This window comes from Camponotus vicinus, unplaced genomic scaffold, assembly GCF_025532165.1.
Source record: "Camponotus vicinus isolate PSW18456_S1 unplaced genomic scaffold, iyCamVici1.0 SCAF_9, whole genome shotgun sequence".
NCBI lineage: Eukaryota > Metazoa > Arthropoda > Insecta > Hymenoptera > Formicidae > Camponotus > Camponotus vicinus.
In genome coordinates, this window is record NW_028141981.1 from 10,478,042 (window position 1) to 10,504,042 (window position 26,001).

The following is a 26,001-nucleotide window of genomic DNA, read 5'->3' on the forward strand; positions in this document are numbered from 1 at the left end:
GGCCGTCCGGAGGATGAAGCCGAATAAGGCTCCTGGTCCGGACGGCATCCCGGGCAAGATCTGGGCCCTGGTCATGGGTGAAGCTGGCGGGTCCCTGAGGTACCTCTTCACGAGGTGCCTCAGAGAGGGGGTCTTCCCCTCCCTCTGGAAGGAGGCGAGATTAGCCCTCCTCCCGAAGGGAGGGAGGAACCCCGATGACCCATCGGCTTACCGACCTCTCTGTCTGTTGGACGAGGTCGGTAAGCTGATGGAGCGCGTGCTGGTGGGGCGTCTCAATGAGTACCTGCAGCGAGGCAGGGCTCAATGAGCGCCAATTTGGGTTCCGGGCGGGCCGGTCGACGATCGACTGTCTGCGGGCCCACTCGGAACAAATAGTCCAGCGCGGGGGGATGGCGTTGGCTGTATCCTTGGACATAGCCAACGCGTTCAACACCCTCCCGTGGGACAAGATAGGAGAGGGGCTGCAGTCGCACGGGGTCCCGGATTACCTGACCAGGGTAATCCGGGACTATTTCAAGGAGAGGTGCATCGCCTACCGCGATGCCGGAGGGGTGCGCAGACGGAGGCCCATCGTGCGCGGTGTCCCACAGGGGTCCGTCTTGGGCCCGTTGCTGTGGGACATCGCGTACGATGAGGTGCTGGGAAGGATACTTCCCCCCGGCTGCCAAGTCATTTGCTATGCAGATGACACGCTGGTGGTAGTCGGGGGGAAGAACTGGAGGGACGCGGTTACGCTTGGCAGCATCGCGGTGGCCGGGGTAGTCCGCGGCATAAAGGCGCTGGGCCTGGAGGTGGCCCCCCAGAAAACGGAGGCCGTCTTCTTCCATGACGGCTCCCGGGGGCCCCCCCCAGGCTCACATTTAGGGTGAACGGACATGACGACCAGGTGGGGACCCGGATGAAATATCTGGGTCTCCATCTGGATGACATGTGGACATTTGAGGAGCATTTTGCCCAGTTGGCCCCCCAGATAGGTGGGGTGGCGGCCTCACTGGCGAGGCTGCTATCCAACCTGGGGGGACCGGACGACCGGGTCCGCAGGTTGTATGTGGGCACGGTCGGATCGGTGGCCCTCTACGGGGCCCCGATTTGGGCGGATGCGGCCTCGGGGTCCAGAAGGATCAGGAACATGCTGCGGGGGACACACCGCCCCATTGTATTGAGGGCCGCGCGCGCATACCGCACTGTCGCGTATGCGGCGGCGGCAATCCTGGCGGGTTCCCTCCCCTGGAGCTCTTGGGGCGTGGCCATTCGGCCGCATATTGGAAGGTAAGGGAGCTCCGTGGGGGGGGGAACCATCGTGGGGCCGGGGACCAGGAGGGCCATTGGCCGTCAAGCGGCGGAATTGGTCCTCGCGGACTGGCAGCGGCAATTAGCCGGGCCGGCCCACGAGGGCCAAAGAGTAGTGGGGGCCATTCTCCCTGTTTTCAGGGAGTGACTGGGGAGGACCTGGGGGCGCATCACCTTCCGGGTGGCGCAGGTGGTGACCGGGCATGGTTGCTTCGGTTACTACCTGTGCCGCATCGGGAGGGAGGCGACCCCCGGGAGCCATCACTGCAGGGGAGACCGGGACACGGCGCAGCACACCCTCGAGGCCTGTCCGGCCTGGGAGGTGCAGCGCCGTTCGTTGGCCGCGGTGGTGGGGGAAGATCTTTCCCTCCGCGCCGTGATGCGGGCCATGGTGCGGGGGAGGAGCAATAGAGGGCGGTGGCCTCCTTTTGCGAGGAGGTCATGAGGACCAAGGAGGAGGCGGAGAGGGTCCGTCGACGGATGCCGCCCCCAGAAGCGCAGGATGTCGCGGCCCGGAGGATGCGGCGAGGGAGGAGAAGGCGACCCGTGCCTGGGCCCCAGGCCCCAGCGCGGGACTGATTGAGTGGGGGGGGGCTATTGGGGGCCCGCTCCCCCCCCACTGCAGGCTAGGTGGACAGATGGGGGGCTAGAGGGAGGTTCCGGGACTGGCAGGGCCTGATGGCCTACCTGGTGCTCCCCCCTCCCTCCCCCCATCCGGCATAAGAGGAGGCCCCGTCCAGGGGCCGCGGCGAGGGGGCCCCGGTGTAGAGCGAGGAGATCTCCCACCGGGACAGAACCCCATTAGACGGAGCCGGGAGGCGGACGGGTGTCCTCCCTCTCGGCTACAACGAGGGATTGCGGTGGGGGAGTCGCGGAAGAATGCCTGTGGCGTACCCGTGGCTCCCCCGTGACACCGCGGTGGAGGACACCCGCAGGGGTTTTAGCCGGTAGGAGTCCGGCATAACCCTCTCTCCCTCCCCGGGGAGGGGGGGTATCCAGGAGGATTTCCCCTGCGTATCAAAAAAAAAATGTGTGTCTGTATGTGTATAGCGACCAGCTGATCGCAGCAGGCGCCTCGCGTAAGCACCCGCGTCTGACGGTGAATCGCGTCACCCTTGCCTGCCTCTTGTATTCGACCCGTCATACGTTAACTACTTCCTTTAATAATTCAAAAACTAAGCTTCGGACGAAATTTTGCCAAAGGAAAAATCGTCTTAGAATTCGGTCAAGATTGTTTTTGCAAAAACATAAAGTTATTTAGAATCACCCTGTATATATATATACAGGGTGAGCCATTTTAATTAACGCACGCAATTATTTCGGAAACAAAGCATTTTAGAGAAAAATGTTTCAGACAAAAGGTTTATGGTTTCGAGGGGGCCATAAGATGGTATCATTGGTTTGACACTGAAGAGTCATTTGAAGGTCACGTGAAGGTCACTTCAATTTTTTTAAATGGAACACCCTATATATTTTTGCACACTCTTGTAGCTTATCTCGAGAGCTTTCCAAAACACTATAATTAAGTACCTTTTCGTTAAGTACTTTTTGAGTTATGAGGCTTGAAATAATTTCTTAATTTTACATAAACCGTAAAATATCTTGTAAAATATTCATTCTTCGATTATCTTACCTTAATACTTTTACGTACAAAATAATGAGAGCAATCAATTGGTCTAAAGAAAACACATAGTTGTTTTGAAGAAAAAATATGTAATTTGCAATTAACAATTCCATATTTTTTCTTAAAAACAACTATGTGTTTTCTTTACACCAATTATTTAGTGTGGATTTCTTGTCTTTTGCAACGTGATATCTACGTTAAATTTGAGAACGTACGATCTATCGGAAAATTCATTTCTCCTTCAAGCAATTACAGCAATACATCAAAAGTCATCGAACAAGGTAATGATAACTATTTTTTGACGTTATGTGAAAACAGATCTCGGGAAGTCAGAGGGACAGTGTGTCAAAGGAAATTCGTGAAAAGAGAGGGGTTTTTAGTGGGTAGGGAGTACCGAGTTGGTAATTCGACTTGGTACTCGAGTCCCACATAACTCACTGGATCGACCGGTGGGTATGCATAAAATGCATTTTCCCCTCTCTCGTAAAAAAAAAAAAAAAAAATTACAGGTGAGTGAGCGAATGAGAGAGAGAGAGAGAGAGAGAGAGAGAGAGAGAGAGAGAGAGAGAGAGAGACAGACAGACAGACAGACAGACAGACAGACAGACAGACAGACAGACAGAGAGAGAATGTATGTGTTCGCATGTGTGTCTGTATGTGTATAGCGACCAGCTGATCGCAGCAGGCGCCTCGCGTAAGCACCCGCGTCTGACGGTGAATCGCGCCACCCTTGCCTGCCTCTTGTATTCGACCCGTCATACGTTAACTACTTCCTTTAATAATTCAAAAACTACGCTTCAAGTTAAATTTTGGTAAAGGAAAAATTGTCTTAGAATGGTGTCAGGAATATGTCATTTTATAGACGGATCGTTTTTCGGGATCGCCCTGTATACACACACACACACACACACACACACACATTTCGTCCTCTCTGACAGAGAGGTCATCCCTTCACAATCGTGTTAAACAATTTGAAAAGATAAGCGGACCCGAGAATCGAGAGTGAAACCGAGTAGAGAGTGAGCGAGATGACCTATCATCAAAGAGTTCCGAAATCTCTCATAATCGGCTTCCTCGCTTTCTCTATCCATTCGCAATTCACGAGAATGTAAACATCTTATAAAATAAAAATTAAAACTTTTATTTTTTATTTTATCGATTTGAAAATAACTGTAATGAATTAATGAGATTTTTGCGATTAAAATGACACCAAACACGATATAAATCGGATAATTTTTAATTAGTCTAATAATAAATATTTTGCTTACATTTAACTGTCCGATTTATATCGAGTTTGATGTCATTTTAATCGCAAAATTCTCATTATTTCATTAAAATCATTTTCAAAACATATAACATGCATTTTATTTTTTATAGTAAGATGACATATATTCGTGAAATGTTATAGAGAAAGGGAATCTCGCGTAAGAGATTTCGGAACTCTTTTTACGATACATCATCTCGCTTCCTCTATTCGTTCTCGCTCTCGCTTTCAATGATATCGGTAATTTTTTCGTTACTTATAATAATTTACAACTTTAAATATCCATAAAATAAGAACTAAAATTTTTATATTTTATTTAATCTTTTTGAAAGTAATTAAAATAGATTAATGAAATTTTTATGTTTAAAATGACATCAAGCATGACATAATTCGGATAAGTTTTCCTTATTGTTAGATAAGTACCCGGTAAAAAATTTTTCATATATAATTAGACAAAACTGATTATATCTAGTTATACAAACTTATATATCAATTTTGTCCATATAAAAACAGATATGCTTATGTATAAATGGATATGAATATATATATATATATATATATATATATATATATTTGTATATTATTATATAAAGGTATATTTTTATAATGAAAGTAACAAATATAGGTTTTTTTGTTTTTTATTGTTGCGTGCTTGTTACAAATTATTTACTAAGTGTTACATCGCATTTTTATTGTCTTACATTTAACTAGACACAGTACAATATCCTTTGTAATCACGTGTATATACAGGGTGTCCTAGACCACCCGTACACCCCTTTTCTTTCAAAAACTAAGCATTTTAGAGAAAAACGTTTTCGACAAAAATTGTATGGTTTTGAGGGGAACATAAGATGGTGTCATTGGTTTGACCTTGGATGGCATCGTTAAGGTGAGGTCAAGGACACCTTTAATTTCTTAAATGGAACCACCTATTTTTTATTGCATATTCTTATAGCTTATGTCGAGAGCTTTCCAAAACACTATAATAAAGTATTTTTTCATCAAGTACTTTTCGAGTTATAAGGCTTGAAATAATTTCTTAATTTTACATAAACCATAAAATATCTAGTAAAATATTCATTTTTCGATATATATCCGATATTTCGATATATATTACCTTAATACTTTTATGTACAAAATAATGAGAGGAATCAATTGGTGTAAAGAAAACACAAAATTGTTTCGAAAAAAAAATGTAATTGTTAATTGCAAATTACATTTTTTTTTTTCGAAACAATTTTGTGTTTTCTTTACACCAATTGATTCCTCTCATTATTTTGTACGTAAAAGTATTAAGGTAAGATAATCGAAAAATGAATATTTTACTAGATATTTTATGGTTTATGTAAAATTAAGAAATTATTTCAAGCCTTATAACTCGAAAAGTACTTGATGAAAAAATACTTTATTATAGTGTTTTGGAAAGCTCTCGACATAAGCTATAAGAATATGCAATAAAAAATAGGTGGTTCCATTTAAGAAATTAAAGGTGTCCTTGACCTCACCTTAACGATGCCATCCAAGGTCAAACCAATGACACCGTCTTATGTTCTCCTCAAAACCATACAATTTTTGTCCAAAACGTTTTTCTCTAAAATGCTTAGTTTTTGAAAGAAAAGGAGTGTACGGGTGGTCTAGGACACCCTGTATATATATATTGATTTCCGACATTGATTTCCGACATTCACCCGACATAAAAAAAAATTATATTCGTATATTTATTTCGAAATTTTATTACTTTTTTTAACTACGTTTGTTTTTTAAGATGCAGCCTATATGATGATTCTATCTGAAAATTAGCGTTTTTTATAATGGATTAAATGTTTTCTCGTATTTGAAAAACACACTTACCTTGGTGGGACTCGAACTCGGGAATCGATTCTCGAAATGTGTGAGATTTTGTCATCAGTGAGAAATGTCACTTTCTACATCCCACTATGCATTTCGGTATTCTCGAATTGTTCCGAGATGACATTTAGCATCATCTCACGAAGTGAGAGGAGTGCGACGTTGCCATCATTACAGCAGAGATTTCAACCAATAGGAAGCAACCAAGAGGGAGCCTGGCGCGACTTTAAATATTTCTTTATATTGCTCTATTTGTTATTGCGATATTTCTTTCGAAAATTATAAAAAAATTTTTGGTTATAATTTCAAATAAGTTGTTTAAAAATAATTTGTGAAAATGGAAAGTGTTATCGAGCTTAATAATAATGTAAATAAAATAAGAAAACAATATGTAGATATTGATCAAAAAATTATTCTCATAGATTTTGTAAAAGCGCATCCAGAATTGAATTCTGCAAAATTGACAAATGGCTGTACAAATGAAAGAAAAAAACAGTTGTGGAATGAAATTAGTGAGAAGTTAAATAATATGCCTGGTTCAATAAAAACTGCATAAATGGAAGAAAGTAAGTCTTTTTTATAATTTATAATAAATTTTTAGAAAACTTATTCATAACAGAAAAAAATAAGAGTTAATTTATTTATATATAAATGTTTGCATTGATATTTTGTATGTGTTTTAATCAAGTTTTGAATAAAATATAAAACATTTATTGATTGTTATTATAAATTTAAAATTTAGTATAGTTAATGGAAAATATTATTTGAGCACTCAAGTTCTAATTACATATAACCTTGGCCAAAAGTATTAGGCACACTCATTTTTATGATATATTCTTTAAATATATTTTGAACATAACTATATTTATAATTTTTATTATACTGGAATGTTTAAAGTTTAAACATTTTACTACAATAAAAATTATAAATATAATTATTTTCAAAATATATTTAAAGAATATAGCATAAAAATGAAGGTGCCTAATACTTTTGCCCACGATTGTAGATATGTATAAGTACTTGTAAACTTTATGACGTGATTGTATTTGAATTTATGAATCTTCCAGACATTCTATGATATTAAAGGTAACGTAAAGAATAAAGAGAGTAATAGAAGAAAAAATATAGCAAAGACTGGCGGAGGACCTTTTACAGAAGACAAATTTGATCCTGCAGAGAGTTCAGTCATTGAGCTGATTGGAGATGCTGCTATTCAAGGATTAGATGTACCTGAAACTGTCATAAATTTTGTATGTTCTTAGAAAACAATTCAATATATATTATATGGAATATTGAAAACTTTTTATCAATATTAAAATATTATGTGTATGATATTTCTGCAGAGTTTTCAAGCAAATAATGTGGAAACACCATCACAAGAAGAAATAATATTTTACAATGACTTGGAGGATGAGGAGCCTAACAGTAGTACAAATGTAAACATAACACCAATATCTGTCAACTCTACAGTATCAAAAATTACAACAAAAGCAAACACACTAAATACTGTCAACGCATCAACCACTTTCAACACACTAAGCACTGTTACTGCACCAATAAGTAAAGTTGTAGATTCAACCGGTTCTACATCAAATAGTATCACGCTACCGGCCAGTACAAATACTTGTAAAAGGAAATTGATGGTTGACGATGTTGCTCCAGCAAGCCAAAAAAATTCTTCAGCGAAGAAAATAAGATATGTAGCAGCTAAAAAGAGAGATGATGCTATTTGCATCAATGAAACCATGGCAAAAATAGCAACAAGTGACGTGGAAACTAGAAAGAGTTATTTAAATAAAAAAATTGAATTATACGAAAAGCAAGTAAATGCAACAATTGCATATCAGGAAAAGATGCTGAAACTACAAGAGCAAATGGTACAAATACAACAAATACAAGTGGAACACCTTGATAAACTCTCTGATAATTTCCAGATGCTGCTACAAAAATTAAAATAATAAGCCTTCACAAGTTCATGTAAATCTCTATAATAATAATTTAATAGAATTATCTTAAAAAAATATCTTAACATTTATCTAAATGATAAATATAAAAGACTGATTAGCACATATATGCCAAAATTATTTAATATATACGAACTTGATTGTATATTTATGCGCACGCACACGCACGCAAACACACACACACACACACACATGTAAGAAATATGTATATATATATATATACATATATAGTTCTGTATACATATATGTAGAGTGCAATTTTACGTTCCAGTTTGCTGTGATTTTTTTTTTATATTTTTAATATGATTAAAGTTAAGAAGTATTTTAAGGAAAATGTAAAATAAAAAAAGAAAACTTTTATTTTTCAATGTTAGATTTATTTAAAAGAAATGTAAATCTATTTTTTTATAATAATAAAGTTATAATTATTTTAAAAATTACAAAAATTTATTTCAAATTTCTCGTAATATCAGAAACTTCTATATAATTCATAATCCTATCTTAAGTAATTATTCTCTGAAATTGCCCAAGGCTTGTCTTCTTATCCATAATTGTGTTATAATTTGTTGTTGAATCCTTTTCCCAGCAGCAAGATCAGGATTTAATCTATTACCTCGAACTTCATCAAGTTCAAATGCTATTGGATAAAGTCCAATTTGTTCCTCATTGAGCTGCATATCAGGTATAGGAATATCATCTCGAATACACATATTGTGTAAAACACAGCAAGCTTTGACAATCTTTGCCACTTTTGCTGGAGCGTATTGTAGTGCTCTGTATTGGATTAAGCATCGAAATCGCATTTTTAAAACACCATTTACTCTTTCAATTATTGATCTAGTTGATGTTAATCTTTGAGTATAATATTCTTCTGGGGTATTTGGAGCAGCATTGGTTATAGGTGTCATCATCCAAGGACGAAGAGCATAACCCGAATCTCCTGTAAAAAGAATCTTTAAATAAAAAATATTTATTAAAAGGTGATGGGTTATAGATTGTGTATAGTTTACATATACCAATCAAAAAGAATCTTTGGTTTCTTTCATATAAAGTTTCCATAAGTGGCAGTACATTGCACTGGTTCCATATAAAACTATCATGGTTGCTACCAGGTCATCGTGAATCCACATGAATAATTTTGTAATTAGCATCGCAAATCTGGAAAGAATAATCATTAAATTGAAGTTATTACCCAGTAAACATTTGATTACAGTAACATAATATCAATTTTCCACTCAACAATGTAACTGCAATGTAACATGCCTAACAGTTATATTGTTAAATAGGAAATTATAACATTAATGTTACATTACTGTAATCAAATGTTTGCTGGGTATATTTTCTCCATTTTTTGATAAAATTATTTTTACTAATTGTACATTCAAAGAATGGTAACCTTTTCTATTAACAAATATGCGTTCTGGTTGATCAAGATCATTAGTTTTAGGAGGAAATATCTTGATATGAGTGCAATCAATGCACCCTATAGCATTCGGAAAATTAAACTTTTGCCAAAATCTGAAAACAACTGATTAGAACTATTAATATGTCGAATTATTATATATTAATCAAATCAATAAGATTTAATATACATTACCCATTTTTGTTATTGTTCATTTCATTCAAATTTTCTGGAAAATGAATCCATTCATGTTGAATTTCTTCTTTATTTAAAATATTTGTTATTGTGTTTATAGATCTACTTGTAGAGGGTTGACTTATACCATTAAAAACATTGAAACCTGCATCCACTTGATAGCTACCACCCGCATAAAATCTCAATGCTGTAAATAGCTTGAAAAAATTAAAAAAAAAATTTTTTTTTTCAAATTGAATATCACCGTCAAATATTCAATTATGTTTGTATAGTATCATTACCATAGTTTGGGCATCCAAAGCAGACCTTCTGGTTGGTTCTGGAATATAATTTGTAACTATATCTAATACATCTGAGGCTCGTTGTTTATTCAAACGATAAAGTTTTATAAATAGAGAATCTGGCAGTTCAAATTGATCTGCTTGTCTTAGATTTAATATTCTGCGAGGTATATCTCGCAAAATAGCATGCTCTTGTAAATCTTGAAGAGCAATTAAATTAAGCATATTTAATACAGGATAATTTTCGACATTTGCCATTATTATCGTAGTACTGATGCAATGAATGGAAGAGAATGAACTTATTTCTTTATCTGAAAAAAATTCATTCAGATTCAGCATTATTACATAATACAATATATTTAAAAAAAAATGATGCTAAAAGTTTTCTACATGCTTTCCTATCTGGGTACTCAACACTATTCAATAGCAATTCTTGATTCAATATTATAAAATTAATCTATTCAATATTATAAAATTAATTGTAACGAAGCAGTTAAAAATAATGTGAAAATATTTTATTTTTAATGTAAATCAAAATTTATTTTAATATGCTCGATATTTATTTTAAATTTACTTTTCTTAATAATTCAAAATACTTACATTCACAATATATAGGTTGGTTTCATAAAATGAAGCAATACAAAAAATATTATCTAACCTTCAAAATTATTTTTTTTCTATCTCACGTATGACTTTTCACTTCTCACCGGCACGAAGGCATCCGAGATGAATTTTACGAGAAATTTCGCATGTGACATGCTTAGTGACTTTCGAGAATAACACTTCGAGGATCACTTATGAGAATCTAGGGAATCTCGGAAAAAAAATATCTCACACATTTCGAGAATCGACCCCCTGGATCGTGAGCCAACTGCATTACGTGCTAGACTACTTCTTCATTTAATTTAAGTGTTATATATTATCTACATATGTCATAACTAGCGCAAATATATAATTTTCCATACATTATTTTAAGAACCAAATTTATCATTAAGAAACAAATTCAGTTTTATGAAAGTAATAAAATTTCGAAATAAATATACGATAATTTTTTTTTAACGTCAGGTCAATGTCGGACACCAGTTTTGTCGCGGTATTGCCAACGTTGACCCGTGAGTCGGCATCTGGCAAGAGTCGGCTAACCTTGCTTGGGCCGATGTCGCACCGCGATCGAATAATGACAGTCGGTTTGCCGTGATATCGCTAATGTCTGCCCGACGTTTAACGTTGGGCAAGAGTTGGCAAACCTTACCTGGGTATATATAGTAATATGGCATATTTTTTATTTTATTTATAGTTGATTGATAAACGATTGTGTAATATGTTGTACGCGTGCTTATATTACACAATCGTTTATCAATCAACTATAAATAAAATAAAATATATGCCATATTGCTATATGCCATATAGTTCATGTCTAGAAAATAGTCTAATCCATAATTATAATATATCCATAAGTATTAATTATAATATATAACGGTAACGCTCTCCAAAATGTGTTCGTATCTCACATTATATATGTATATATATTTCTTTAAGAATAAACAAACACACCTCTTATTAATGTGAAAATGGAGCTTTTTTCACCTTATTTTATTTTATTTATATATACCTCATATATATATATATATATATATATATATATATATATATATATACAGGGTGACCCATTTTAACTTAGGCAGCCAAATAACTCGAAAAATAAGCAAGATAGAGAAAAATGTTTTAGACAAAAGTTGTATGGTTTCGAGGGGGCCATAAGATGGTATCATTGGTTTGACCTTGAAGAGTCATTTGAAGGTCACGTGAAGGTCACTTCAATTTTTTTAAATGGAATACCCCATATATTTTTGTACATTCTTGTAGCTTATTTCGAGAGCTTTCCAAAACACTATAATTAAGTACCTTTCCGTTAAGTACTTTTTGAGTTATGATGCTTGAAATAATTTCTTAATTTTACATAAACCGTAAAATATCTTGTAAAATATTCATTTTTCGATTATCTTACCTTAATACTTTTATGTACAAAATAATGAGAGGAATCAATTGGTGTAAAGAAAACACATAGTTGTTTTTAAGAAAAAATATGGAATTGTTAATTGCAAATTACATATTTTTTCTTCGAAACAACTATGTGTTTTCTTTACACCAATTGATTCCTCTCATTATTTTGTACATAAAACTATTAAGGTAAGGTAATCGAAAAATGAATATTTTACAAGATATTTTACGGTTTATGTAAAATTAAGAAATTATTTCAAGCCTCATAACTCAAAAAGTACTTAACGAAAATGTACTTAATTATAGTGTTTTGGAAAGCTCTCGAGATGAGCTACAAGAATGTACAAAAATATATAGGATGTTCCATTTAAAAAAATTGAAGTGACCTTCACGTGACCTTCAAATGACTCTTCAAGGTCAAACCAATGATACCATCTTATGGCCCCCTCGAAACCATACAACTTTTGTCTAAAACATTTTTCTCTATCTTGCTTATTTTTCGAGTTATTTGGCTGCCTAAGTTAAAATGGGTCACCCTGTATATACAGGGTGGACCATTTTAACCTTTAATGGCGAATAACTCGAAAACCAAGCCCGGGAGAGAAAAATGTTTCAGACAAAAGTTGTTTGGTTTCAAGGGGGCCATAAGATGGTATCATTGGTTTGACCTTGAAGAGTTATTTGAAGGTCACATGAAGGTCACCTTCAATTTCTTAAATGGAACCTACTATTTGTCATTGCATATTCTTGTAGCTTATCTCGAGAGCTTTCCAAAACACTATAATTAAGTACCTTTTTGTTAAGTACTTTTTGAGTTATGAGGCTTGAAATAATTTCTTAATTTTACATAAACCGTAAAATATCTTGAAAAATATTCATTTTTCGATTATCTTACCTTAATACTTTTATGTACAAAATAATGAGAGGAATCAATTAGTGTAAAGAAAACACATAGTTGTTTTTAAGAAAAAATATGAAATTGTTAATTGCAAATTACATATTTTTTCTTCAAAACAACTATGTGTTTTCTTTACACCAGTTGATTCCTCTCATTATTTTGTACGTAAAAGTATTAAGATAAGATAATCGAAAAATGAATATTTTACAAGATATTTTACGGTTTATGTAAAATTAAGAAATTATTTCAAGCCTCATAACTCAAAAAGTACTTAACGAAAAGGTACTTAATTATAGTGTTTTGGAAAGCTCTCGAGATAAGCTACAAGAATATGCAATGACAAATAGTAGGTTCCATTTAAGAAATTGAAGGTGAACTTCATGTGACTTTCAAATAACTCTTCAAGGTCAAATCAATGATACCATCTTATGGCCCCCTCGAAACCAAACAACTTTTGTCTGAAACATTTTTCTCTCCCGGGCTTGGTTTTCGAGTTATTCGCCATTAAAGGTTAAAATGATCCACCCTGTATATATATTGTGACCGTTTATTTTTTTGATATTGGGCTGATAATTGTGGCCGGTGATTTTGGCCCACGGCACACCTTCGGCGTGATTTCTCTTCAAAACTTCAACTCTAAATTTGCATGGGCGCCAGGTGCGGGAATACGCACCGCTCTAATAAAGTCTTTGGACGATATACGATACTTAAAAGAAAGCGAAAGAATTTCAAAGCTATCGCGACGGACACTCGGCTAACCCCGTATCGAGAATGGTAGAGGGGCGGTCCGTTTAATTTCCAATTTAATTAGGAAGGATCGAGAATGCAAGGTCGCTGAAAATAACACAAGCTATTAAGATAATAAAAGTTAAAATATATTTGGCGTAGATAATTATGAACATTAATATTGGATATCAAATCGACGCGGGCGGTTGGAGAAGAAAAATTATACAATCGATTTTAGTTATTTTATCATCGGCAGCAACGGGCCGGTGTGCGGGTACAAGCACCGCGGTATCACATGTCCAGCATTGACAAAAAGCGTTGAGAAAGTTTTTGGAATTCCGCGCTATGCGAGGCTTGTCGGAGCCTCGACAGCTAGGAATTTAGACAAATTTTTAATAATGATTACCGCACTACTCGCCCGGTTAATGTTATTTACCCTGCGTGAAAGAAAGAGAGCGAATTATAAGATTAGAATAAACAGCCGGACGCAAAATGAGTGAATTCTTTACACAATGAATTGGATTATCAATTACCGGTATGTTACACGTTAACGAAAAGAATTTAGATACGACTCGATTAATTAATAAAAGACACACTCGAACGCGAACAATTACTCTCTATGATATAATACACGGAATGCGAGTCGACGCTGCAACGCAATTGCCAGCTATCGAATATCGAGATCGCCGTATGTGTGTGAGCTCGGTTACAATACTTTTAACGGGTAAAAATTTACAATCAACAGTAATAATTGTACAAATAAACATTTACAGTGACTGTCGGCGCGCAACTGGGAGAGAGGGCACTTAATTTTACGAAAGCTCGAACAAAGTCTTTCGGCCGGCCGTCGTACTCTAAGACGCAAATATCGAGAACGTAGAAAAAGAATTTCACAAGGAATTTAATGACGGCAGCTATACGGCACCGACATTGTTCGAGCTAATTCTACCTGAATGATTTAACAAAGACGGCCAGATGGGGTCGACGCTTGTCTCACCGGTGACTCCTTGCGGTTCTCCGTGCTCTCGTCATCCACTTGTCGGATCGATAATTTTGGGCCGTCGTTCCCTTCGTCGGTCCGTCGAACAGTGGCGAGCGGAAGGCCCGTCGGAATCACGCCAGCAAATTAATGCGTAAAGCCGACGACACACGGTACGATTTTTCGTACTGGATTTGATAAGATTTAGTAAAATACTAAAAATGCACCAATCAGAATGCAGCATTTCTAACATTTTACTAAATCTTATCAAATCCAGTACGAAAAATTGTACCGTGTGCCGTAGGCTTAACTAGGCCATCTGTGGCGCTTCCGCAACCCTCAGGATCGTCGTGTGGCCCCTTTAATCCTGCGGCCTTCAGGGCGGTACACGTGCTTGTCGCACCCCGTTTCCTCTTTTATTTTCCATAATTTCTCTCGTCGAGGCCCGTCAGGAGGGATACTTTCGGCAGCCACTCGCCGTGATTTAGAATGTTCTTCTTTAGCGCTGTTCCGGCCGAGATGACTCCGACTCGGGATCTCAGTGTCAGTTTTCGTCCGCTGGTTGGCCTTCCCCGCAACTGTTCCCCGTACCTGCTGAGCATATGAATGTTTACAGGGGCGGCAGCAGTAGTCTTAAGTGGACTTTATTATTGACGCAATTAAATAATAATACTTAGCTTGGCGTGTTCCTTTTAGTCGGCGCTTCCGCTCGCCCGTTTCCTTGTATCCTGGACTTCTTCTTCAAGTTGAGCCACCGGATGAGATCCCGTCAGCGTTTCCCATCACGCCCGCGCTTAAGCCTAATCTTATTGCTAACAAATAAATTTTTACGTAAGGGAGGCGAGTATAATCTCGCCTCCAATAGCCGCTCTCTCCCTAAATCCGGAGAGAACGAGGGCCCAAATTCATTCTCGGTCGGATCTCGCGATCCTTGTGACGGACCGCCAAGTGTCACGTCACAATATATATATATTTTATTTTATTTATAATATACAAAAAGTAATATACAAAAGTATATTACTCAAGTATAAAGCTCAAGTAGTAGTAAAGTAAGTAAAGAGAATATATTCTCTTTATACTTGAGCCATTTGAAATAGATCAGGCTAGAATTATGTTTCATCGGATAACACGAGTAAAAGTAGATCACATTTTACCAATTAAGGAAGGAGGGCCTTCTATATTATTGCAGATTAATAATATTATGTCAATGATGAAAGTATTACTAATAAATGATTACATATGTGTTGTTCCTAAAACTATTAGAAAATGTCTGCTTTAACATTATTTTAATGCTAAAATATATTCTATTAAAACATGTTCTATTGCAGTGCATTTAATTGACTTTATTATCAAAGCGTTTGAAAACGATGAATTATATTGTATTTTTTTTGTATATTACTTCCCAGCTAGGTGTTTGCTGGGTTTGTAGTTATATATATATATATATATATATATATATATATATATATATATATATATAATTTGTAATATATTTCTTTAAGAATAAATAAACTTTTGCTTTTTCACCTTATTTTATTTTATTTATATACAGGGTGACCCATTTTAACTTAGGCAGCCAAATAACTCGAAAAATAAGCAAGATAGAGAAAAATGTTTTAGACAAAAGTTGTATGGTTTCGAGGGGGCCATAAGATGGTATCATTGGTTTGACCTTGAAGAGTCATTTGAAGGTCACGTGAAGGTCACTTCAATTTTTTTAAATGGAATACCCTATATATTTTTGTACATTCTTGTAGCTTATTTCGAGAGCTTTCCAAAACACTATAATTAAGTACCTTTCCGTTAAGTACTTTTTGAGTTATGATGCTTGAAATAATTTCTTAATTTTACATAAACCGTAAAATATCTTGTAAAATATTCATTTTTCGATTATCTTACCTTAATACTTTTATGTACAAAATAATGAGAGGAATCAATTGGTGTAAAGAAAACACATAGTTGTTTTTAAGAAAAAATATGGAATTGTTAATTGCAAATTACATATTTTTTCTTCGAAACAACTATGTGTTTTCTTTACACCAATTGATTCCTCTCATTATTTTGTACATAAAACTATTAATGTAAGGTAATCGAAAAATGAATATTTTACAAGATATTTTACGGTTTATGTAAAATTAAGAAATTATTTCAAGCCTCATAACTCAAAAAGTACTTAACGAAAATGTACTTAATTATAGTGTTTTGGAAAGCTCTCGAGATGAGCTACAAGAATGTACAAAAATATATAGGATGTTCCATTTAAAAAAATTGAAGTGACTTTCACGTGACCTTCAAATGACTCTTCAAGGTCAAACCAATGATACCATCTTATGGCCCCCTCGAAACCATACAACTTTTGTCTAAAACATTTTTCTCTATCTTGCTTATTTTTCGAGTTATTTGGCTGCATAAGTTAAAATGGGTCACCCTGTATACCTCATATACAGGGTGACCCATTTTAACTTAGGCAGCCAAATAACTCGAAAAATAAGCAAGATAGAGAAAAATGTTTTAGACAAAAGTTGTATGGTTTCGAGGGGGCCATAAGATGGTATCATTGGTTTGACCTTGAAGAGTCATTTGAAGGTCACGTGAAGGTCACTTCAATTTTTTTAAATGGAACATCCTATATATTTTTGTACATTCTTGTAGCTCATCTCGAGAGCTTTCCAAAACACTATAATTAAGTACATTTTCGTTAAGTACTTTTTGAGTTATGAGGCTTGAAATAATTTCTTAATTTTACATAAACCGTAAAATATCTTGTAAAATATTCATTTTTCGATTACCTTACCTTAATAGTTTTATGTACAAAATAATGAGAGGAATCAATTGGTGTAAAGAAAACACATAGTTGTTTCGAAGAAAAAATATGTAATTTGCAATTAACAATTCCATATTTTTTCTTAAAAACAACTATGTGTTTTCTTTACACCAATTGATTCCTCTCATTATTTTGTACATAAAAGTATTAAGGTAAGATAATCGAAAAATGAATATTTTACAAGATATTTTACGGTTTATGTAAAATTAAGAAATTATTTCAAGCATCATAACTCAAAAAGTACTTAACGGAACGGTACTTAATTATAGTGTTTTGGAAAGCTCTCGAAATAAGCTACAGGAATGTACAAAAATATATAGGGTATTCCATTTTAAAAAATTGAAGTGACCTTCACGTGACCTTCAAATGACTCTTCAAGGTCAAACCAATGATACCATCTTATGGCCCCCTCGAAACCATACAACTTTTGTCTAAAACATTTTTCTCTATCTTGCTTATTTTTCGAGTTATTTGGCTGCCTAAGTTAAAATGGGTCACCCTGTATATACCTGAAAGCAACAGCGAAACGGCTGTAGAAAGCATAATATTAGAAGAAAATTTATTTTACATTTATTTATATCAACAGTGAGATAATTTTATGATTATTTATTTATCGACATCGTGTCTAGATCTTTTGCAATGTGTATACATATAAGTATATCCCAATCACAGTTATTAAGCACAAAACAAAATGTTTCACCTATCCGTTGTTCATGAGTGCATTGAGGAAAAGATATATATACATTTCGATCAAAATTTCTCGTTTATATAGAATCGTATACAATTATGCATGATTGTATCTGAACTATATTTGTTACTTATATATATTTATATATGACGCAAGACTTATATATAATTATATATTAAACTAACAGAAATCCATATATAATTATACATAAAACATTGTGAACATTATATATAAATATGCAAAATGCGCACTTATATATAATTATATGGAACAGTTATTGCATTTATATATAAATACCCGGGAAAAGAAAGTTCATATAAAATTGGCCATATATGGATTTTGTCAATATCTAATTATGTTTTGCCAAATATAGTCATATATGATATCATATATGACTATATTTAGATAGTCATATATGACTATATTATATGCCAAATATAGTCATATATGATATCATATATGAATAAATATTATCAGATCTGAAAATTACAGCACTTTTCTCATAAAGAACCACCCGACAAAAACAGTACGTGAAATCCATGTTATTACCACGTAAATTAATATCGTTGAATCCACGTGGATATTCGAGTGGGTAATCCGCTCAAAAACGGTACTAGAATCTACGTGGAATCTATGTGAAAATTTCATGTGAACTTTCGAGACATATTACTTTTTTCATTTTTGATAAGTGAATATCTTGAACATTTATAAAAGTATATAAATACACTCGGCCATAAGAATAATTTTATTTTTATTTATATTTTATTTTTAATATACGCAATAAATAGGCTATCTCCCATTTATCCGTTTAATTTCAAATAATCTATTCCATATTCTGAATCCCAACAAGCGCGCGATCCAGATTATTAAACAAATTACTTTAAATTAAATCAGTTTATTAAATTAAACTGACTAAAGGACCGTCTACAATGAAAATAATATCGGTGGAGTGGACGGTGAAGTAAGGCATAAGACTAGGAGTAATGCGAAATGAAAAAGAACCATTCACTTACGCCTTATTCCACCGTCCACTCCACCAATATTACTTCCATCGTAGACGGTCCTTAAAAGAAAAAATAAACTTCGGACCGTATTAGTATCAGTTCTTTATATACACTTTATGACGAAAAGTTGAATACGAGTTAGCTAATTTGATGCAGCGCCGCATAACGGCAAAGCGAGGAAGCATATTCTATATACATATGTACTATTACATATTTAGAAACATACAGATATAATCTTTTTTTTAGCAAACTTTTTTATCTTTCTGAAAGATTTCAGAAATATTGCAAATACAATATTATATAAAATATAAATATTATAATATTATAATATAAATATTATAAATATTATAAAAAACATGATGCAGGTATATTTCTGAAATATTTTAGATACAAAATTACAATTGAAAAATTTTAATAAAATATCTTTTAACATTACAATATTACCGAGTCGTTGAATGATTAATCATAATTTCAATAGAAATATCCACATGAAATCTACATTGATATTTCGAGAATAAAGTACCTCGATGTAATAATGAAAAAAGAAAGTTGTATCCACGTAGATAATTCGTGGATAAATCTGCATCCACGTAAGCCACGTAAAATACGTGGATTCGACGAGGATGTGACGTAACTGTTTTTGTCGGGGCACTAGCTACCACTAGTACCACTTAGCTGCTTCTATAATAATATAAATATAACTGTTGTTTTTATATACTGCATAATAATTAATTAAATATATAATGCAAGATATAATTTTTAGGAAAAATTATATTTGTCTATATAAAAAAAGGTAAAATCATATATAATCTTAAATGATTATATATAATATCATATATGATTTATATCAAAGCATACATGAAACTAACCTTTGCTTTGGTTTTATACATGCTTAGATATGATATCAGTATCTGACTATGTCTGATTGTACAATATGACGTGAGGTATCTAATATCATTTTTTATGATCAGAAATGGTCAGAGATGGACATCATATCTAAGCATATACAAAAACGTATGCTCTGATAAAATCATATGTGATATTATATATAATCATATAAGACTGTATATAATTTTACTTTTTTTTATATAAATAGACATGGACTTTTTTTCCCGGGTATATAATGTCCTGTACTCTATCATTTATAATTATACATATTTTTGCACAATTATATATAGTTTTGTACAATTATATTCAATTCTGCATGAATATACATGAAAAATTTTTTACCGGGTAAAAAAATTATATCTAATCGAAAATTATTCGAATGACAAATGTTAGGTTGTTAATATGATTATTTTTTATTTTTTTGCAAGAATCTCGTTAACTTTAAAATTATGTTCCATAAGATAAACTATTAAGAAATATAAAAAGATTTAGTTTCCATATATTCAATATTATATTTATTTTTAAAAGAGTTATATATATGTTGCGTATCAAATGTAGTGTTCAAAACGTGTGATATCTCATCATCTTGGAAATGGTCTATAATTATCTTTTTTCTAGGACTGTTTTTTAACAAATAAAATTCAATTTACTGAATTTTATATAAGTTTTATCTCTCTCTTTTCTATTTTTTATCACGAAAATAAAATATCCTGAACAATGTATATTACATAAATTTATTTTATTAATAGCATATATTGATGTTTATAATATATGCTTGAATGGAAAAGAGAAATCGCGCTAACGAAGTATATTATTAATTACGTCTATATGCGAGATGTATTTCTGGTCTATAAATTGTGGATGTAGCATAGACATGAACCAAAATCGACTGTTTTATCGGCACCTAAAAGTGGATGTGGCCATGTAGTTCCAGACGGCGTAAAATGGATGTACGCACCGCTAGTGCACGACGTAGGGAAAGCGTTCCCTGAAAAATGGCAGCGTGGCCCCTCTCAGGCTTCTCTCTGGTTTTGTCCATGAAGTAAGAGAGAAGGAGATCGAACTTGATAGCGCGCGAGTAGAGAAAATGGTCCCGATTTGTGGCACCTAATTGAGAGGGAGTTCGCTGAAAAGAATAGCTTCTCATGAATGGACGCCATTTGTAAAGCAGTGTTAGCTGTATACACATACATTTTCTTTATTTATTATTGCCTCTTATTTTTCTTTTTCTGTCATCAAATATTTGAAATCACATTTCTGTATCAGAAAAGTGCAAATTCTGAAAATGCAACTCACAGATGCGACTTTTTTGCTGAACTCGTTGATGCCTCTTGCAGCAATTCTACTATCACGCCAATTATTGAACATTTTTTCTGTGCGAGCTGTAAAAAGGCCTTTCTTACTTGAAGCATCTTTTTTTCTTCCTTTGGTAGTGCATCTGCGTATCCAACATGCCATTTTTCATGATAAAAATGCATAAAGCCACAGGTAAACAACTGAGATAAAGGCTGTGTTCCAAAATTCACTGCCAGTACTGAAAATCTGTAGTGTACGTCACGTAAATTATAGATTTTCAGTACTGGCAGTGAATTTTGGAACGCAGCCAAAACCGGGTTGGCCGGGTAAGGTTAATAATTGCAAATGGCGCCCAACCATAAGAAACTATTCTTTTCAGCGGACTCCCTCTCATTCGTATTAAGTTAGCCGGAAATTTTTCAGCCAACCAAAAATCTCCTTATGGAATCGTTTGTATTTCGTATGAAGATGTTTGAAGTGTGATTAAAAACGTTTGTGAGTAATTAGAATAATTATAAAAAATTAATCATTTTTACAGTATGTAGTTAGCCAACATAACTAAATATTAAAAATTCTCCTTATGAATCGTTTGTATTTCGTATGAAGAGTTTTGAAGTATAATTAAAAAGGTTTGTGAGTCATTCGTTTAATTTTAATTAAATTTTTTTATATTGTGAAGTTAGCCGGAAGCTATATAAAATGGACGCCGTCCTGTGATTGGTCGATTTGCTATGGTAAATACTAAAATTTTCTCATGTGTACTGACTTTAAGTGTAAGCAAAACGAGCAAATTTATCTCTTTTGTAACTTTTAATCCATGACTAATTTATTATTAATTCCGCATAATCGCATAATATATCATGGATCGTGGATAAGCGTAGATAATTGAAATATGTTTTTCTACCAATAAATAAGTAAATCTTTTATAATTGTTTTATAATGTAGTCATCATTCAGAAAATGATCACAATTTGTGATTATGGTTCATATTCTGAATCCTCTTTTATTGATAAAAGTGCCTTTAAAAGTGGCTTATAAGCCTTCTGATTGGCTGTAAGCCACTTTTAGAGGCACTTTTATCGATAAAAGAGGATTCAGAATATGGACCTATGTATTTAATTGTTATTTTATATTCGCTTTCAAATAATAAACTATATAATAATAAAATTTATATAAAAAGATGGTAATATATGTAATCCAATTAATTATAATTGACAAAATAATTTCTTGTGAAAAAATAAAAGTAAAAAATATAGAAGAATTTTTTTTATAGCTTGTATAAAAAATCAGTTTTATGCTAAGTATATTATAATTTTCTGGACTGTAGTAATATTTAATATATAATTTTTGCTATATAAATATATATTTCTTCTTAATTGACAATAATTAACAAAGTAATCAATAATAATCAATAATAATTAACAAAAAAAATGATAACAAAAGAATATGCTAAAAATGTGCGCTTGCAACATTGCTGCAATGTTGTAACATTGCCGCAATGTTGCCGTAATATTCTGTGTTTGCTGGGTATATATTTGAAAATACAAAAGAAGACTTACTTCCGATAAGGCATGGGCAATTTTCAAGTTTTCAGATGCAAAAATAATAAAATCTACAGAGATATCTATTTTTGCTCTTACAACATCAGCAATGGATTCATATTGATATATGCCATCTCCTCTCTCTCGCATTTTGATGTAAGCCTTCCGATATTCTGTGACATAACTCAGCCGATCTTACTATCTGTAGAAATAGATTTTATATCAGAAATATATATTTATATAGCAAAAATTATATATTAAATATTACTACAGTCCAGAAAATTATAATATACTTAGCATAAAACTGATTTTTTATACAAGCTATAAAAAAAATTCTTCTATATTTTTTACTTTTATTTTTTCACAAGAAATTATTTTGTCAATTATAATTAATTGGATTACATATATTACCATCTTTTTATATAAATTTTATTATTATATAGTTTATTATTTGAAAGCGAATATAAAATAACAATTAAATACATAATCACAAATTGTGATCATTTTCTGAATGATGACTACATTATAAAACAATTATAAAAGATTTACTTATTTATTGGTAGAAAAACATATTTCAATTATCTACGCTTATCCACGATCCATGATATATTATGCGATTATGCGGAATTAATAATAAATTAGTCATGGATTAAAAGTTACAAAAGAGATAAATTTGCTCGTTTTCCTTACACTTAAAGTCAGTACACATGAGAAAATTTTAGTATTTACCATAAGCAAATCGACCAATCACAGGACGGCGTCCATTTTATATAGCTTCCGGCTAACTTCACAATATAAAAAAATTTAATTAAAATTAAACGAATGACTCACAAACCTTTTTAATTATACTTCAAAACTCTTCATACGAAATACAAACGATTCATAAGGAGAATTTTTAATATTTAGTTATGTTGGCTAACTACATACTGTAAAAATGATTAATTTTTTATAATTATTCTAATTACTTACAAACGTTTTTAATCACACTTCAAACATCTTCATACGAAATACAAACGATTCCATAAGGAGATTTTTGGTTGGCTGAAAAATTTCCGGCTAACTTAATACGAATCTCCCTCTCAATTAGGTGCCACTTTTCGGGACCACTTTTGTTTCATGGAGTTCGATCCACAAACATCTATACTATATACTAGACCGCTAACTTGCGTCAAATACATGTCCACGAAATTTATGTACTAAATTCTCACGCATGCGTAACGTTGGTGGACAGCAGTCACGTTTGTGATTGGTTGATGTTATGTACAATGTACACAAGTATGTAATTTGTGTATAAACTTACAGTTGAATATAAGTTATTTTTAAATAATATATAATGTTCTTCATTTTTAATTAAAATTTATTACAGCCTTTAAAGATAAAATATATCAAAATATATTTAAAAGGTATATTAAAAGGTATAATTAAAATCAAGATTAAAAATATATATAAAAGATTAAAAATATATACAGATTAAAAATATATGTATATAACATTTATATATATATTTATATTTATTTTATTACAAAATTAAAAGTTTATAATGTAAAAAGTACAAGTTTTAAGGTGAAAACTTAAATATTAGCTGGTTACAAGTATCCACCATATTAGTTTTTCACCAATATTACGCATGCGCGACCGCCATATTACATGGTTTTCGGGGACACATTTTATGTACAAAATCAATGGGAGTTAGCGATCTAGTTATAGTATAGATATCTGTGATTCGATCTCCTTCTCTCTTACTTCATGGTTTTGTCTAATTATATATGAAAAATTTTTTACCGGGAAGTTGTATAGGAAATTGGAAAGACGGAAGATAAAATATCCCTATGACATAGAGAAATGGTTAAAGGATTGTGATTTAGGCCGGTATTCATAGTCCGTTCTTATATTTAAGATCGTCTTAGGGTGCCGTCACATGCGGCGTAAGGGCCTCCGCACAAGGTGTTCCGTATCGCATTACGTTACGTTAAGTATAGATCGTAAATTTAACTCCGTACGTAAAATTAAACTTCAGTCAACGCACAGAAGAAATCGTAACGTAAAGACATGTCTTTATGTTACGATTTCTTCTGTGCGTTGACTGAAGTTTAATTTTACGTACGGAGTTAAATTTACGATCTATACTTAACGTAACGTAATGCGATACGGAACACCTTGTGCGGAGGCCCTAACTTGCGTAAGCGTAACTTGCGTATTCTAGTAACTTTTAATTGAAGTTACGTCATTTTGAAAGTCGGCTTTCACATGGGGCGTATTGTGCGGAATGCGTAACAAATACAACCAATTGTAGATTAGATTTTCCATTGTACACTCTAATGGAAATGCTAAGAAGATTTGCGATTGGTCTTCGTAACCTACGCGTCTTAAAAAGTACGCATCATGGGGAACCGATGCTCTGCATACAAGTATGTGTGAAGCGGAATGTGTGCAATATTTATAAAGTTAAAAAGATTGAAGTACATATTTACTTCAATCTTTTTAACTTTAAAACAGTACATATGTGTCCTTGAGGCCATGTTAAGGACGATCGGTGATACCAGTAGGCTCACTATTCAAAAAAATATTAATTAAATCTATTATTAATTTTGTATTAATCATAATTATATTATAATAATTTAGTTAAAATTAAAATTTAAAGTTTGAATATTAAAATTTGAATATTAGTATTTACATATTTAGAAAGTAATTCAGAGGTTTTAACCCACAGAAAAGTATATAATAATGGATCCTAACTTAATATTAATAATTATTTGGAAACGATGGCAAAAGTGGAAGAAGATTTGATCGTTATTCATATTTTATTAAAACTTTTTGATGCCTCTTCAACCTACACTATCCTATGTCTTGAACAACACTGTACGATACGCTTACTAATACACATACATCAGCGTTTCTTCCGCCAAAAATTGGATTCGGCGTAACGATAATAGCATAAAGAGCGTAAAATAACTAGGCGAAAGCTGATACTTAAATAAAACGATGTGATTGGTCGGCGCAAGTTACGCTTACGCAAGTTACGCCGCATGTGACGGCACCCTTAAGAACCCATTCAACCAATCAAATAGCTGCAATGCGGTCATTGATTGGTTGAATGGGTTCTTAAGACGATCTTAAATATAAGAACGGACTATGAATACCGGCCTTAGATCCGATTAAAATAGTATGGGAATATTTGAATAGTATAGGGAAAATTGTATGAGAGTATACATAATAGACGATTTTTGGCTTTTGGTATAGCAACCAATGTGTACCAGAATGTCTCACACATTGATAAAACATATATACG

General features: G+C 33.9%; 2 protein-coding genes across 4 annotated transcripts; one reads left to right on the forward strand and one right to left on the reverse strand.

Moving 5' to 3' along the window:
- The first annotated feature begins 389 nt into the window (after window positions 1-389).
- On the forward strand, window positions 390-8,360 carry LOC145977239 (uncharacterized). The gene is made up of 4 exons (XM_083109040.1): window positions 390-865; window positions 975-1,269; window positions 7,094-7,276; window positions 7,370-8,360. The coding sequence occupies exons 1-4, from the start codon at window positions 390-392 to the stop codon at window positions 7,982-7,984; spliced, it is 1,569 nt and encodes a 522-aa protein (XP_082965166.1). The 3' UTR covers window positions 7,985-8,360.
- A 12,286-nt stretch (window positions 8,361-20,646) lies between these two features.
- On the reverse strand, window positions 20,647-23,373 carry LOC145976959 (uncharacterized). 3 transcript variants are annotated; one of them, XM_083108534.1, is made up of 4 exons: window positions 23,262-23,373; window positions 22,731-22,914; window positions 21,173-21,314; window positions 20,647-21,002 (listed from the first exon to the last, which is right to left on the reverse strand). In XM_083108534.1, the coding sequence occupies exons 2-4, from the start codon at window positions 22,742-22,744 to the stop codon at window positions 20,781-20,783; spliced, it is 378 nt and encodes a 125-aa protein (XP_082964660.1). In that variant the 5' UTR covers window positions 22,745-22,914; window positions 23,262-23,373; the 3' UTR covers window positions 20,647-20,780. The 3 variants fall into 3 exon arrangements, 2 of the variants coding, with proteins under 2 accessions (XP_082964660.1, XP_082964659.1); XR_014440356.1 differs by lacking the exon at window positions 23,262-23,373 and having other exon boundaries at window positions 21,068-21,314; window positions 22,731-23,247; XM_083108533.1 differs by lacking the exon at window positions 23,262-23,373 and having other exon boundaries at window positions 22,731-23,247.
- Between the last annotated feature and the right edge of the window lie 2,628 nt (window positions 23,374-26,001).